The sequence below is a fragment of the Chenopodium album genome, chromosome 11 (genome assembly GCF_948465745.1).
Source record: "Chenopodium album chromosome 11, dcCheAlbu1.1, whole genome shotgun sequence".
NCBI lineage: Eukaryota > Viridiplantae > Streptophyta > Magnoliopsida > Caryophyllales > Amaranthaceae > Chenopodium > Chenopodium album.
The window spans coordinates 24989665-25003943 of record NC_137844.1 but is presented as its reverse complement, the minus strand read 5'-3'; the positions used below and the strand labels follow the sequence as shown (position 1 = coordinate 25003943).

At 36.7% G+C, this 14279-nt stretch overlaps 1 protein-coding gene across 1 annotated transcript; it reads right to left on the bottom strand.

Annotated features, from left to right (window-relative positions):
• Positions 1-12190: 12190 nt before the first annotated feature.
• LOC145568751 (uncharacterized) lies at positions 12191-14049 on the bottom strand. The gene is made up of 3 exons (XM_081628165.1): positions 13919-14049; positions 13268-13594; positions 12191-12518 (listed from the first exon to the last, which is right to left on the bottom strand). The coding sequence occupies exons 1-3, from the start codon at positions 13983-13985 to the stop codon at positions 12343-12345; spliced, it is 570 nt and encodes a 189-aa protein (XP_081484291.1). The 5' UTR covers positions 13986-14049; the 3' UTR covers positions 12191-12342.
• Between the last annotated feature and the right edge of the window lie 230 nt (positions 14050-14279).

Sequence of the window (14279 nt, the reverse complement as noted above, 5' to 3'; positions counted from 1 at the left end):
ACCGTAGTGCGTACTCATATTTGTCCCCCTCATGAGACTGATAGATTACGCCTGCGCCACAGTCGTTCATAGTAAAGTAGGATCACCATATAACAGAATAACCCCTGATCAGTGACGAAGGTCGTCTTCTCTTGATCTTTTTTCCATAGGGGTATCTGATGGAAGCTGGAGTAGGCATCCATAAAACTCATTAAGGCATGCCCGGCTGAAGAGTCGACTAGGCTGTCGATCTTTGGAAGCGGGTAACTGTCCTTTGGACATGCCTTGTTCAAGTCAGTGTAATCTACACACATGCGCCAGGTACCATTCGGCTTCTTCACAAGCACCACATTTGCAACCCAATCAGGGAAATTACATGGCCAAATGAACCCAGCGTCTAACAGCTTTTTTACCTCGGCAGCTGCCGCCTGACTTCTCTCCTCGCCATGATTTCTTTTCTTTTGCTAGAAGGGCTTCTTTTTAGGATCCACGGCGAGTTTGTGGATAACAAGATCCGGGCTGATGCTTGGCATCTTTTCCACTTTAAAGGCCAAAATGTCTTTGAATTCTTTCGGTAGGAGGTGTAAGTCTGCACCCAACCTTTCAAAGGCAGCTGTCCCCACCTTAACAGTTCTCTATGGACGGCTGTCATCTAGAGGAATATCAATGTGTTCACCAGCCGGCTGGGAACGGAGCTCATTTTACCGTTCCCCGGTTAGTGATTGCTATTTCTTCTCCTTCTTCACCTCCACCAGCTGATTAGCTTTTCTTTTCTTCCCGACTGCTGGTGGGGCTGATTTAGAGTCCTTGACATCATCAAGGTCTATTGGCTCCTTCGGTTGACCGGCTGCAACAGCCGTTGGTTTGACGTCTGAGAGGTAACACTCCCTTGCTGTCTTTTGATCCCCATGGAGGGAGCCAATAGAGCCATCATCCTTTTCATACTTGAGCAGCATGAGAGCTTGGATGATAATGGCCCTGCACTCGTTTAGAGTGGGTTGGCCTAGAATGATGTTATAGGCGGTCAGCTCTTTAACAACCAAAAACCGAACGATCATATGTTGCCCTTTTCCCTTATGCCCAAGCCGGATGGATAGATTAATTTGTCCAACTGGGTGAACAACCCCTCCCCTAAAGCCAATAAGTGGATGGGAGACGTCACGTAGGTTGTCCAGCTTATAGCTCAACTTGGACAGACACTTGTAGCTGATGAGGTCAAAGGAGCTACCAGTGTCAATAAGGATCTGTCCAACTAGCTGGTTGGAAACCTTATATTCAATGACGACCATGTCGTCATGCGGTCGGCGGACTTTGCCCCGATCCTTCTCAGTCATGAGGACGTCTGGGAACGTACCATTGGTGGATGCTTGTCCATCATCAACTGAGTGGATCATCTTCTTCAGATGATCCTTGGTGCCCCGAATGGTCGGGCCACCACTGGCAAATCTACCTGCTATGGTGTAGACCGGATCCTTGTCGCTGTCCGAACTACTAGTAGGCTGGACAGTTTTAGACGACTACCGTGAATTTGTCTTGACAGTCACTTTGGACTTCACGACATAAGACTTCAGCACCCCCTTGTCAACCAGACGGTCCAATGTCCGCTTGAGACTATAGCAGTCGTTGGTGTCATGGACAACTTCCTCGTTAGATAGCCCTTGAATCTGGATTCTCACCATATTGAACCGTTTGACATAGGAGCGAAGTCCTTCTCTCTCTCCCTGCCTAATGGTGCTCAAGTCGAGACTTGTTTTCTTGGCTGGGATGTTCATCGAGAAGTTGGAGGCAAATAGGAAGGCTAGCCTCTTGAAGCTATCAATGCACCCGGGAAGCAGGTTGCCGAACCATTGCTGGGCTATGCCCTTCAAGGTAGCCGCGAAACATCGGCACCACATAGCATCCTCGAACCCCTGCATGTGCATAAGGTTGGAGTAGGCTATGAGGTGGTCCTCAGGGTTGGAGGTACCATCATAAGCACCAACCAACACATTCTTAACCTTGGTCGGCTATGCCGCCTCGGTTATCTCCTTGGTGAACGCAGAAGTTTGTTCACCAAGTTTGAGCAGACGGGGCTGCCAGTCCAAAGGTTGGACGTTATATGCCGTCTGTCCTCCAAAGAGGGCTAGCTGCATGAAGTGAGGGGTGTATGGCCCGTATGCCATCTGAGGGCCAGAATGGACGGACTTGCCGCCAGTATGACTCTCATACAAGGACTGAATATTCCTTGCGGATGTATTCTTGAAGCTGTCTGGAAAGCTCGACGTAGGAGCTGACTCAAACAGCTGCTGCTTCCGATTTTTCTCGATGATATGTCGAGCATCGGTAAAGGTTTTCTTGGTGCCATCCGGCTGAACTGCACAGATGACCTTCCTTATGCCCGTCTGGGGCAGAAGGATCTTAGTCCAGTCAAGGGCAGGCGTAGTCTTCTCCGTCGGATGTGGAGTAGGCTACCTGTCTCTGATTGATTTCCTCCTCGCAACTTGAGGAGATTTTTTGGCTGACTGACCCTTGTTAGAGCCAGTCGTCTTCTTTTCGATCAGGTCCTTAATCTGACCCTTGAAACTTGTCATGAATTTCATGAGTTCGTCTCAAGTTACTGGAGCCTGACCTCCTACCGCCTGGGTATTACCAAGCAGTGGTCCAACAATTTGATTGGTACCAGCTTCATTGTTTACTCGCTCTAGCTTATCCTTTGAACGGATTTGTTTAGTAATGAGTGACCTGTCAGAGGCCACATATGTTACGATGTCCACATTGTGGTCGTCTTAATGGTTTGTAAAGACCTCCCCATCAACCGTAGGACGACTGGGGTCTGGCGGTGGTACAGAGTCTTGAACCATCTTTGAGGTACTCTTCCCATAGACGGCACCAAATGTTTTGGGTGTTTTTTTCCCTCGGGAGAGTTACAGCTCGAAAAGTGGTCTAATGACGCCTGTACCTGCAAAACAACAGAAACTCCAGGTGCTTAGAGCTCCGCCTCCGACGATCAAGTTAGAACGTGTTGGAGAATGTAAAAGGTGCGGAAAGTAAAGTAGGATCTTCTCGGATTCCGAGATCAGGTGTTTTCCCTAATGTGAGAGAATGTAGGGTAGGTGTAACAAATGATTGAATGTGTCCCAAAAATGGGAGATATCTCCCTATTTATAGGGTAGTTGGAAAATGTGCCCTCTCTTAGGTCACTTTGACTTAGATTTGGTGGGATGTGCCGTTTTTATGGCTTTCTCGGGAATTGGGCCGCAATTCCAGCTCAATTCCAGTTGATATCTAAGGCTGACACGTGTCAGCTGGTGAGTTGCCCATGTGGGCCTGTCCAGGCTTGACACGTTTCCCTCTCTGATTTGACCATGTGTCTAGGGTATTTTTACCCTAAACAAAGGTGAATTGTCACTAGTAGAAAAACTTTCATTTGCGTCACCTCTTTTGCGTCACTTGTAGGAACAAGCAAAGCAAATGATATATTTTAGCTTTATTATAAGTTATTTGCGTCTCACATTAGCTATGAAGCGACACAAAAGCCTGATATGCTTCAGCTTTATGTTATTTGCGTCGCGTTTATTTATTAGAACGACGCAAATAACAGTCTTATTTTTGTCACTCCTTTAGGGACAAGTGACGCAAATGAGTTTGTGAGTTATTTGCGTCACTTCTTTAATTAATGAGCGACACAAATAGTTAATTCACATCATGACATTTAAGTTATTTGCATCACTTTTTTAATTAATGAGCGACGCAAATAAGTCTAGATTAGTAATTAATTCTAAATTTTGTACCCATACCGCCATTTGCTGCTGCCTCCAAATTCAATATACCCGCAAAAAAAATACTCTTGCTAACCCATTTGTTGCAAAAAATCTCTCATTTTCGAGCACAAATCGAACCAAAACCCCCAGCAAAATCGAACACTAAAAAACCCCATAAAAATCGAGCTAAAACCCCCCAATTCGAGCAGAAGTTCGGTGTATAAACCCCCAGCAAATTCTAACCCTGTAAACTCCAGAATAATCGAACATTTTCCAGCCAAAAACCCACCAATTCGAGCAGAAATTCCAACCTAAACCCCCAGCAATTTCGAACCCTGAAAACCCCAGAAAAATCGAACATTTTTGAGCCACAAACCCCCCAATTCGAGCAGAAATTTGAACTTAAAACCCCAACAAATTCGAACCCTAAAAACCCAGAAAAATTGAACATTTTTTAGCCAAAAACCGCCCAATTCGAGCAGAAATTTGAACCTAAACTCCCAGCAAATTGGTACCCTAAAAACCCTAGAAAAATCAAACATTTTGGAGCCAAAAACCCCCTAATTCGAGTAGAAATTCGAATCTAAACCCCCAGCAGCTTTGAATCCTAAAAACCCCAGAAAAATTAAACATATTTGAGCAAAAAACTCCCCCAATTCGAGCTCAAAATCAGTGCTAAACACCCTAGAAAATTCAAGCAAAAACCCCCTAAAAACTTGTTATATTTGACCCCCATAAACCCTAGAAATTTCGACCTAATTAGAGGAAAAATTTCGTGAAATTCGACCCATTGTAGCAGCTAATTTGTGAAGTCGATTTCACTCAAGTAAGATTGGTTCTTGTTTTTATGTTGAATATTTTCATGGTTGATAAACTTCAGCATTTAAGTTGAACAAGTACTTAGTTTAATTGCAGAAATGGTGTTAGTTCATTAGAAAATAATTTTTAGCTTGTTTGGATTTTGTTAGTTTGATATATGTAAATTTATGTCAGATTTCTCAACTATGAGGAAGTGAAATCCTTAATTTTCACGAGTTTGTGATTGTGGACAAACAATTGAGGCGGTAGTACACATACGACATTGTCTTCACTTGTGGTATATACTCTAACCATTCTTTGTAGTCAGTGGCGGAGCCAAAATTCAGATGTTTAATAAATCGACAAAAAAATTAAGAAAAAAAAAATTGACCACATAAATTGTTTAATATATATTTGAAATCCCATATGAAATATGACAAATATTCTTATACGGTAAAAGAGGAGTGGTTAAAAGTTTCATTACATATTAAGAAAATTATCAACCAAAAAAAATAAATATTTGTTGGTAAACCCCAATTTTAAGTTATGTAATAAATACGATTTGTCAAATGATAAGTATTTAAAAAAATTGATAATAGATATAAAGGGATTTGGGTTACATTTGAAAAAAAAAATACAACTTTCTTTGACTAATGAAATTATTACAATGTATTCTGTAAAACTAAAAATTGAAACTTAGTTCCAAACTATTCATAAAAATAATAAAATAGAGTTTAGGCGCACATAATTAAATAAATGAAACAAATACGGAAATATGTATTCATTAAAATATATAGTTGAATAACACATTAATAATCATTATCAACAAGGCGGTACTTGATTAAATAGTCAAATGAGAGTAGTTAGAGGTTTGAAGACTTATAATACTTTAAATATATAAATTATATACTATAAAATGATATCCAAAAACAAGTTAAAAAAAGGCAAAATACAAAATTAAGAAAAATAAGTTAAATGGGAGCACTTTATATAAACTATAAAATGCATGAAATATAAAATCTCAAAAGAGGAAAAAAGAAAAAAAAATTAAACAAAAAGTGTATTTGTGAAGACTCGAACCTGGCTATGAAGGATGAAACAAGCCTTAATCTAGGCCCAAGAACCACCAGACCATATTCAATCATTGTGATACGAGTTGTACATCTAATGTATATATTCTGAAAATGTTTATGCTTGCGAATTTTTTTTTTCCATTTTTTTTTTGGAAAATGGGGGGACAACTGTCCCCCCATATTCCTATGTGGCTCGGCCGCCACTATTTGTAGTTTAACTTATTTTTTGTGGTTGGTATAATGATTGTGAATTTTATTGGATTTCTAATTGTGATATAATTAATTGAAATCGCAATAATATTTGCATCATAGTGCATGACCCAAGGTTTAGTGACTTGTTATTTTAGAAACCGGGCAATGGATTATGCCATATTACCATTAATTAGAATGTGTTGGGTCACTTGGGTGTAGAGAGAATTTTATTTAGGGGCAAAGTTGTCGTGTTATACGATGGCATATTTCAGTAGAGTGCTCATATTATGCTGCATTATGTTTACTAAATTCTGATTTCTGCTTGGCATAATCTATTCTTATTTACCACTAGTTTGACGATGCAAACCTTCCTTGTTTTCCCAGAAGAATCTTAAAGAGGAACCATATACTGCTGAAGATATTGATAAGATCACTAATGAAAGTCTGCAATCAATCTTTAGTGATTCCCCAACTTTTTTGGATATTTTGAAGGCAGCCCAACACTATAAGTTGCATCAGGTATGAATGTATGATACTAAAGATGCAGCATATCTGCAGTACTTGACTGTCTATGATTGTTAATTGTATTTAGGCCTTTGTAAGTTAAAACTATGTTTCCATTCATGAATCCTGATTGTGTCCTCGGATTTGAGGTAAGTTGAATTTAGCTATTTGCTGGGCATTAGGATCCTCTTTCTCCTATTGTTTTATGTATAAATAAATATTGGATTCTTATAATTAATAACTTGTCTTTACAGTGAGGAAGATATGCTTAAGAAGCTTGGTGACCTTATGAATGAGAGTCATTATAGCTGCAGTGTTCTCTATGAATGCAGGTATAAAGGCTTCAGCCACTAGTATTGCTAAATTGAGTTCAATATGCTTATTTGATGCACTACTACATTTTTTATCAAATGCAAAGGTAAAAAAATAGCTAATATATATGTTGTTGGCAGGGGGATAATTTAGCTAAGAACTAGTGAATTTCTTTTTGCTTGCTGCATTTTAATGTATGTTATGACTTTTGGGATTAATTAGGAGGCCTGCTGGGTATTTCAATCACTTATACGTCGATTTCTTAAGTTCTTTGTATTTTAATAATCACCATCATAACAATAAAAATTCTTTGAAAAAGTGGAAATAACACTATAATTAACAATAAAATCTAAATCGTACTTCATTATGAATTGAGCCAAGCAATTTAAATTTTAAGAAAGAAATAAAAATAGAGAAAGTTCAATTTAAGAAGTTGGAAAGCCCAAAGAGAAAGAAAGAGATAACTCCTAACCCAAAGAGAAAGAAATAAAAATAGAGAAAGTACAATTTAAGTTTTGCAATTTCTTGTCACCTGAATTATTTCTTGTTCTCGCATAGTGTAATTTGAATATTTTATTTGTTCGAAATACTTCGAAATCATCATAGCAATGAGGATTTTATTACGGTATGAGTTATCAAATATTTCATTTTTACTTAATAAATACAATTTGAAGTACCTACACTTGAATTAAACCTTTGCTCTTCTATTTGTGTTGTGCTAATAGGATTTTTCAAGATCTACACCGTATACAGAGGAGGAGATAAATGAGGTTCGAGATATTTGGGCAGACTATTATATATGCTATGTTGAACTTTAGATCTACACTTAGAAAACTCCATTTACTTGTTAGACTCTTGTTTTATTTGTTAGGCTTGACGTGAATGTATTTGGTTTACCAACAATTTGGGTTGGTGTTGGTGATTGTGTTGGGTGATGACTATAATGTCAATGATATTGAGTTGTAAACTTATTGGACAGGTTTATAATATGCCGCCGTCATTCCCAATTTTATGGGTAGGCCAAAATACAAAGGAAACTTTTCCGAATTTTACATTTGAATTCATTAATATTTCATTTTAATTTCAGTTCTTGGTGTTAACATATTACGTTATACCACTACCAAGGGAAACAGGTACTAAAAACATATACAAGCAATCAATATAATTTTAAAAAAAAAAACAAATTTACATCATTTGCGTCACTCATTAAACAAACAAGTGATGCAAATACCTCGATTTTGAATTGTCTACCAAGCCATTTGCGTCACTCAATAGTTAAGCAAATGACGCAAATTAAACAAGAAGTTGCTCAAATGAGTTATTTGCGTCACTCCATTATAAAATAGAGACGCAAATAACTTTCATTTGTGTCACTTGTTTAAATAGGAGTGATGCAAATAAGAGTTTTTTGCGTCGCGCCTAGGAGCGATGCAAATGTTTTAAAAGTCATTTGCGTCGCTCGTAATTGCGTCGCTCATAGAAACGACACAAATACACTATAAATGAGCGATGCAAATGAACGTTTTTCTACTAGTGTGTGTTTCATTAGTGCTCTATGCTTAGCATTTCTTATGTTTAAATCAACCTTGGATATCTTGGAACGTGCATACCCTTATTGTATCGAAAGTTGTTTATTCACTTGAATTTGATCATTTGTAAAAGTCCATTTTGAAAGGCTTTTGATTTTACCTTTTCCTTTTTTATTTCATTTTTTCCTTTTATGATTTGCCTCATACTCTTTGGATACTTTTATGAGACATCACTCGTCCTCATTGGCGACTTTGGGGTTTAAAGGGCTTGTTGTAGCTAAAAACAACCGTGATTCCTAAGAAATTGAGTTTTAGTGTACATTCTTATCTTTTTCTTATTTAAATAAGTTTTGCATCCTTTTCCTACTTTCTTTTGTTCTGCTCGAGGACGAGCTAAAGTCCAGCTTGGGGAAATTTGATGAGTGTCATTTATGGCACTCATTTAGCCTATTTTAGGATGATTTTAAATTGCTTTTATTTCTCTTTTATCTCTTTTTCTTTAGTTTTATATGTTATTTCTCTAGTTTGTGCTTTCCTTAGTTGTTTTCCCTTTTTCTTGCATTTCTTAGTTTATTTTGCTTTTTCTCTTTTTTTTGTTTGCTTTTCTTTGTTTACAGGAGAATGGTGATGTCCAAGGATCTCCATGGCTCTTTCTTGGGATTTATGAAGCTTAAGATGCAAGCCGATCTCTCCCTTTGAAGCTCAAGAGTTGAGGTGTGCAAGCTCCAAGTCTTCAAGGCCGCGCTCTCATGTTGCGTGGGTATTAAAAGTGGTGTTGAACCCACCGTGGGAGCATTTAGAAACTGCCCCCTAATGTTCATCAAGTGGAGCGCACGGAAACATCAATGGAGGCACGAGGGAGGGCTGCCCTGCTCCAAGGCGCGGGCGCGCACAACCTGTGCGCGGCTGACGTAGGGAAATGTAGGTCGTTATCTAATCCTCCCTAGTGTCAAACAAATTTATAATCACTTAACAAACCTAAATACAAGTAAAGAGGTAAGTCAAGGGTCGAACCACTAGGAACGGTTATGTTCAAGTATTTCTAATTAACGCCTAAGCTAGGTCGAAGTCAAGGTGAAAAGGTAACACTAATCAACTACCTAAACCAAGAACCAAACAAACAAATGAAACACTAGGGAATGGGGATCAACATGCATTCATGATAATCAAGCTAATTATGGAAACAAGCAATCTAAGCAATGCAAAGACAAATAGTAGGAGCATTCAACTAATCATCCTCATACTCTATAACCTAGATTTCTCTAGTGCTAAACAATAAGAAGAAACATAATCAAATACTCAACCAATTATGATCAAATTGATATCAAGTGGTCATGTCAATCAATGCAATCATGCAATCAATGTTAGCATCATGGTTAGCTACTCCAATCAAACTAGACAACATGCAAACCTCTATGAATTAATTTAATTACAACACAAGAACTACTCAAATTCCCAAATCAATATCAATCCATCAATCATACATGTTTACCCAATCCCTAACAAGGAAACTACTCAAGAATCATAGTGGAGATGAAAAATAAAACTAAACCAAACATCAAAATCAATCATCAAACAAATATCAAAATCAATCATCAAAATCAACCAAACAATATGAAATTAAACAAAGCAATAAAGAGCAGATAGAGTGAGAAATGCTCATTGATTGATTATGAAGATCTTCAATACAATTGTCACCATTGAACCCTCAACCTCACAAACCACCATTGAAATCCCTCACTTTCTCTCTCTAAAACTACTCCTAAACTATCCCTAAAACTAGAGAGAGAAACTCTCAACCTAAGCTAAAATATGAGAGAGAAATTCTAAGCTAGTCTAATGTTGTTCAAAAATAGAAAGGTCGAAAGTATATATACAAAGAAAAACAAAAGGGACGGAGAACCACGGTGCGCACGCACAAGAGGGTGTGCGCACGCACAGGAGGGTGTGCGCGCGCGCACCATAGGTTGGTGCCAGTCATGCACACTGCTGCGCTCACGCACCATAGTGATGGTCGTGCACTCGAACTCTTGCTTTAGTTATAGCACTCACAAGCATGCTCCTCATCGACACTCTCGAGGTGACGCCCGCAAGGAGGGAGCCTTTTAATCTTCAAATATTTGCGCACTCCGGACCTAAAATCAATGAGAAAACATCCGTAAGAGAGCGGCAAACAAGATTTCAAAACTTCACTTGCAAGAAATCGAGTAAAAGTAAGAGAGAAAGCAAAAAGAATAGAAATTAAAGTAAAATAGCTAATTAAGAACAAAAATCATGGAAAACTCATAAAAGTGAACAGAAAACCACAATGAGCTATAAAGATGAAAATAAGAGAAAACTAGAAAGATTATAAGAAAATAAAACGAGAAATTATAGAAAAAGGAATTAAAAACTACTCTATTGAGCGCCATAAATGACGCTCATCAGCGGCCGCGCAGCCCCTGCTCTCCCGTTTCGTACCCACTTCTTTGCGGCCGCGCAATATGAGGAGAGGGCGCGCCTGTATGGGTTCTTTTGGACGTCTAACTAATTTCTCCTTTGTTAGTTTTACTATATATAGATTTTCTTCCTAATTTTAGAGAGAGGATGAATAGGGAATCATTAGAGAAAGAATTAGAATAGATTTTTAGAGAGAGAAAGTATAAGCTTGGAATTCTTGTTCTTAGATTCTAGAGAGAGAAAATTGGTGATTGATGATTGCTAAATTTGATCTTCATTCTCTTTGATATTGATCAAAGTTTTGTAAGAATTTCCTTCTCTTTAATACAATTTTAGTGTTTGATTTTTGATATATTGTTGAATTTCTAGTTGTTTGTTCAATTTGATTGTTGACAATTTGATTACAATGTTGCTGATTAAATTGATGATTTGTTTTGTTTTTTTTTTTAATTCTACAATGTGTAGTGAGTAGATCTTTTGTTAGGGATGTGGTGAAGCATGTATGAATGATAGACTATTGGTAATTTGGGGATTTTGATTGATTTGATATTGTGATTAAATTGGTTGATAGAAATTCTGCATGTGTTTAATTTGTGGAGGAGTAGCTAGCCTTGATTATCAAGTTAGATTGCATTGTAGTTTTCATTGATACTACACATTGATTTGGAAGCTACTTTTATCGATTGAACTTAGTTCGTGATATTCCTTTGATAGTCATTCATAGAGACCCCTAGTTTGACGCATAGGAAATAGCTTTTCAAGTGCTTTTGATTGCAATTACTATTTTCCCTCGCATTATTCGATTGATCAACTTCCTATCCAATTAGAATGTTTATCGTGAATGCGTGTGGATCCTAACTCCCTAGTGTCTTGATATTGATTTCCATTTTAGAATATGTCGTGTTGATTTGTTCTTGTTTTAGCAAGCCAATTATTCAATCTGCGGAATAGCTTGACTTAAGACCATAACACTTACCTCCATTCCTTTGGGTTTGACTCGGACTTACCCCTATACTAGGTGTAGGTTTGGTTATAAATTTTGTTTGATTGAAGGAGTTTAGAATCCAACGACCTAAAATATCCCTCGTCACAAGCCCGCTATTTTTTGCGGATTTGGGCACGAGGAACTGTGTTAAAGCCTGTCCCGATTTTTTATCACCACTAATTCGAATCCAAAATTGCCAACACATAAAGGTGATACATTTATCATTTTAACCAACTTTTATTAATGTTTTAAGTTTCACATAACATTTTTTTAAGTACAATATAGGTTATATAATTTATTTATTTTTCACAAGATTAAAAAATAAATACATATGACGAAAAAATAAAATTAAAAAACACCCGAGGCAACTCAAAGACCACACACTATCTATAAAATAGTTGAAAATAATTACAAATAAAAGAAGTACAAACTAGCAATCTGGCCTCCCGATGCATCGCTCGTGCCACACACTAGTTAGTAGTTAGTTATTAAATATTGTTTTAATATGCCACGCACAAAAACTAATAAAAAAAAAGGGAAAAACAAAGCAGAGGAAGTATGGTATAAATCATGGCACATAGCCAATTATTTTCTATAATAAGAACAATATATGTGTAATTAACCAATCTGCACAAGAACTTAAAACCATGAAATTCTCATCTCCCTTTATATCTCTCTCAAATTAATTGTTTCTTCGCTCTGAATTGAAATTTACAACAATGAAATTGACAGTACAAATATATATATTCTGGCTTCTACATTCAATTTTTTAACATCAAAATTAAATATTTTTAGAAAAAGCTGGAAACGGGAGCACGTGCTGGAGCCATATGATCATCTGCATGGAGGGATGATGAAAGATGGTTTCCAGAAATAGGGCCAGGTGCAGCTCCGGAGCTCATGAGCTCAACCATGGTGCGACGATGGTTACTCTCTTGATTTTGACATAAATCTGGCAAATATACTCCTGAAAATATGGTGAAATACTTAAGTTTTGAGTCCTTTATTTTGAGCCGTTTACGTAAATTTTACAGAGTTAATATGTCTAATTAAACTTTATTTTTACAAATTCACAATTATATTTTGTCAAAAAACTTTAAATTCGATAGCAGACCCTCATGCAAATCTGATGTAAGCTTTAAAACTAGAGATTTTAAATACTTCAAAAATAAAGTGATGGATGATGGATCCATATTACCTTTAAAAAAAAAAAAAAAAAAAACTAGGATCCATATTTCAAATTATTACTATACAGACATATATCATGCTGACTTAAAAATTTTGTTAAAAGTTAAGAGCCAAATTTAACCATTTTGAAAAACAGAGAGTTGCAGCTAGGCAAGTAATCATGCCATGCACACATATTTGAGTACAATCAATACTCCGTATTGAAACAAGGCCTAGAGTAGAGATAATATTATTTTTTTTTATTTTTAAATTGGACTCACATATTATTCATATAGTCATAATAATAATTTTGACTGCAAAAAATAAAACAGTAGGTTGAATCATATTTAGTGTAGATTAATTTTTCAAATAATAAAAATAGAGTAAATTGATATTTTGGAATTCGATAACATTTTAGAATTTACATGTATATATATTTTTATTTTTTTGTAAAAAAGTCAGAATAAAATGAGAAAATAGTGACTAAACAATTAAAAAAAAAAAATTGTAATTTTCTAAAAATCATCCATGCATTCGAAAAGATTTTACCTTCTCCTTCAGCCAATTTGAAGTAGAGATCAACAACATTGGGGCATTTGTTGTAACAAGAAGGAGAACAAAGTTTAGCAGTGAATTGAGGTTCAAGCAAGTTATCAGATGAGATGCCAACCATCTTTCTATCAACTCCACAAGCTTTAACACATTGATCAGTCTCAATGTGCTCCGACATTCTTTCTACCACCACTTCTGATGTTCTGCATTGGTACTCTGTCTCCTCTACATCATTCCTATATTTTTCTAACACACACCTCTTCCCCGATGAAGCAATTGCCATTACACACAAAGCGCTTGGTAATTCTTCACATATTAGTTCTCCTACATACACAAAAATCATTGCATCATCAAAATCGGCATATTTAGTACCAATAAATAATTGTAAAGCTTATAAATTGTTCAAATGTAATTGTCACATAGCAATACTAGTTTAACCTGTACCATATATCAATGTGACAACCAATTACGAACAGTAAGTTGTATATACACGAAATATGATCGGATATCCAGCATATCCTAGCTACCACGGCTACCAGTGGTTTATCTTCTTTTAATAATGTGCTTTAGTTTGTTTATTTAAGCTCATGTAAAAAATAGAAATAAAAAAGTGATCGGATTTAAAAAAACACTTCAAAAGATTTATACCTAGAGAACTCTGGACGAAGATGGCGGCAAAAAGGAAAAGCAAAGAGAATTTTGATGGATATGCCATATTGTATGAACTCTTTTATAATTTTTGTGTTAAGAGTAAATATAGAGAAAATAGTTGGTAAGATTTATAGTTGGTAAGCTTTTATAGGGCATAATATGATAGCATCGGAATAATAGAAAACTTGTTGGGTCACTTGTAAATGTCACGGTTGACGAGTTTAAACGCGTTAGTTATTAGATAGGTGACTATAAAGAATAGAATGGTCGTGAAAATTAGGCTTGCCTTGTATTACAAGTCCATTACTATCAAAGAAGCCTCCATTCTTCACCTTGACTCATTCCCCATTTCAATGTC

Coding starts and splice junctions, on each gene's coding strand:
- LOC145568751 (XM_081628165.1), bottom strand. CDS start 13,985: ATGGCATATCCATCAAAATTCTCTTTGCTTTTCCTTTTTGCCGCCATC. Junction 13,595..13,918: donor CTTCGTCCAGAGTTCTCTAG/GTATAAATCTTT, acceptor TTGTGTATGTAG/GAGAACTAATATGTGAAGAA. Junction 12,519..13,267: donor CAAATTGGCTGAAGGAGAAG/GTAAAATCTTTT, acceptor CCATATTTTCAG/GAGTATATTTGCCAGATTTA.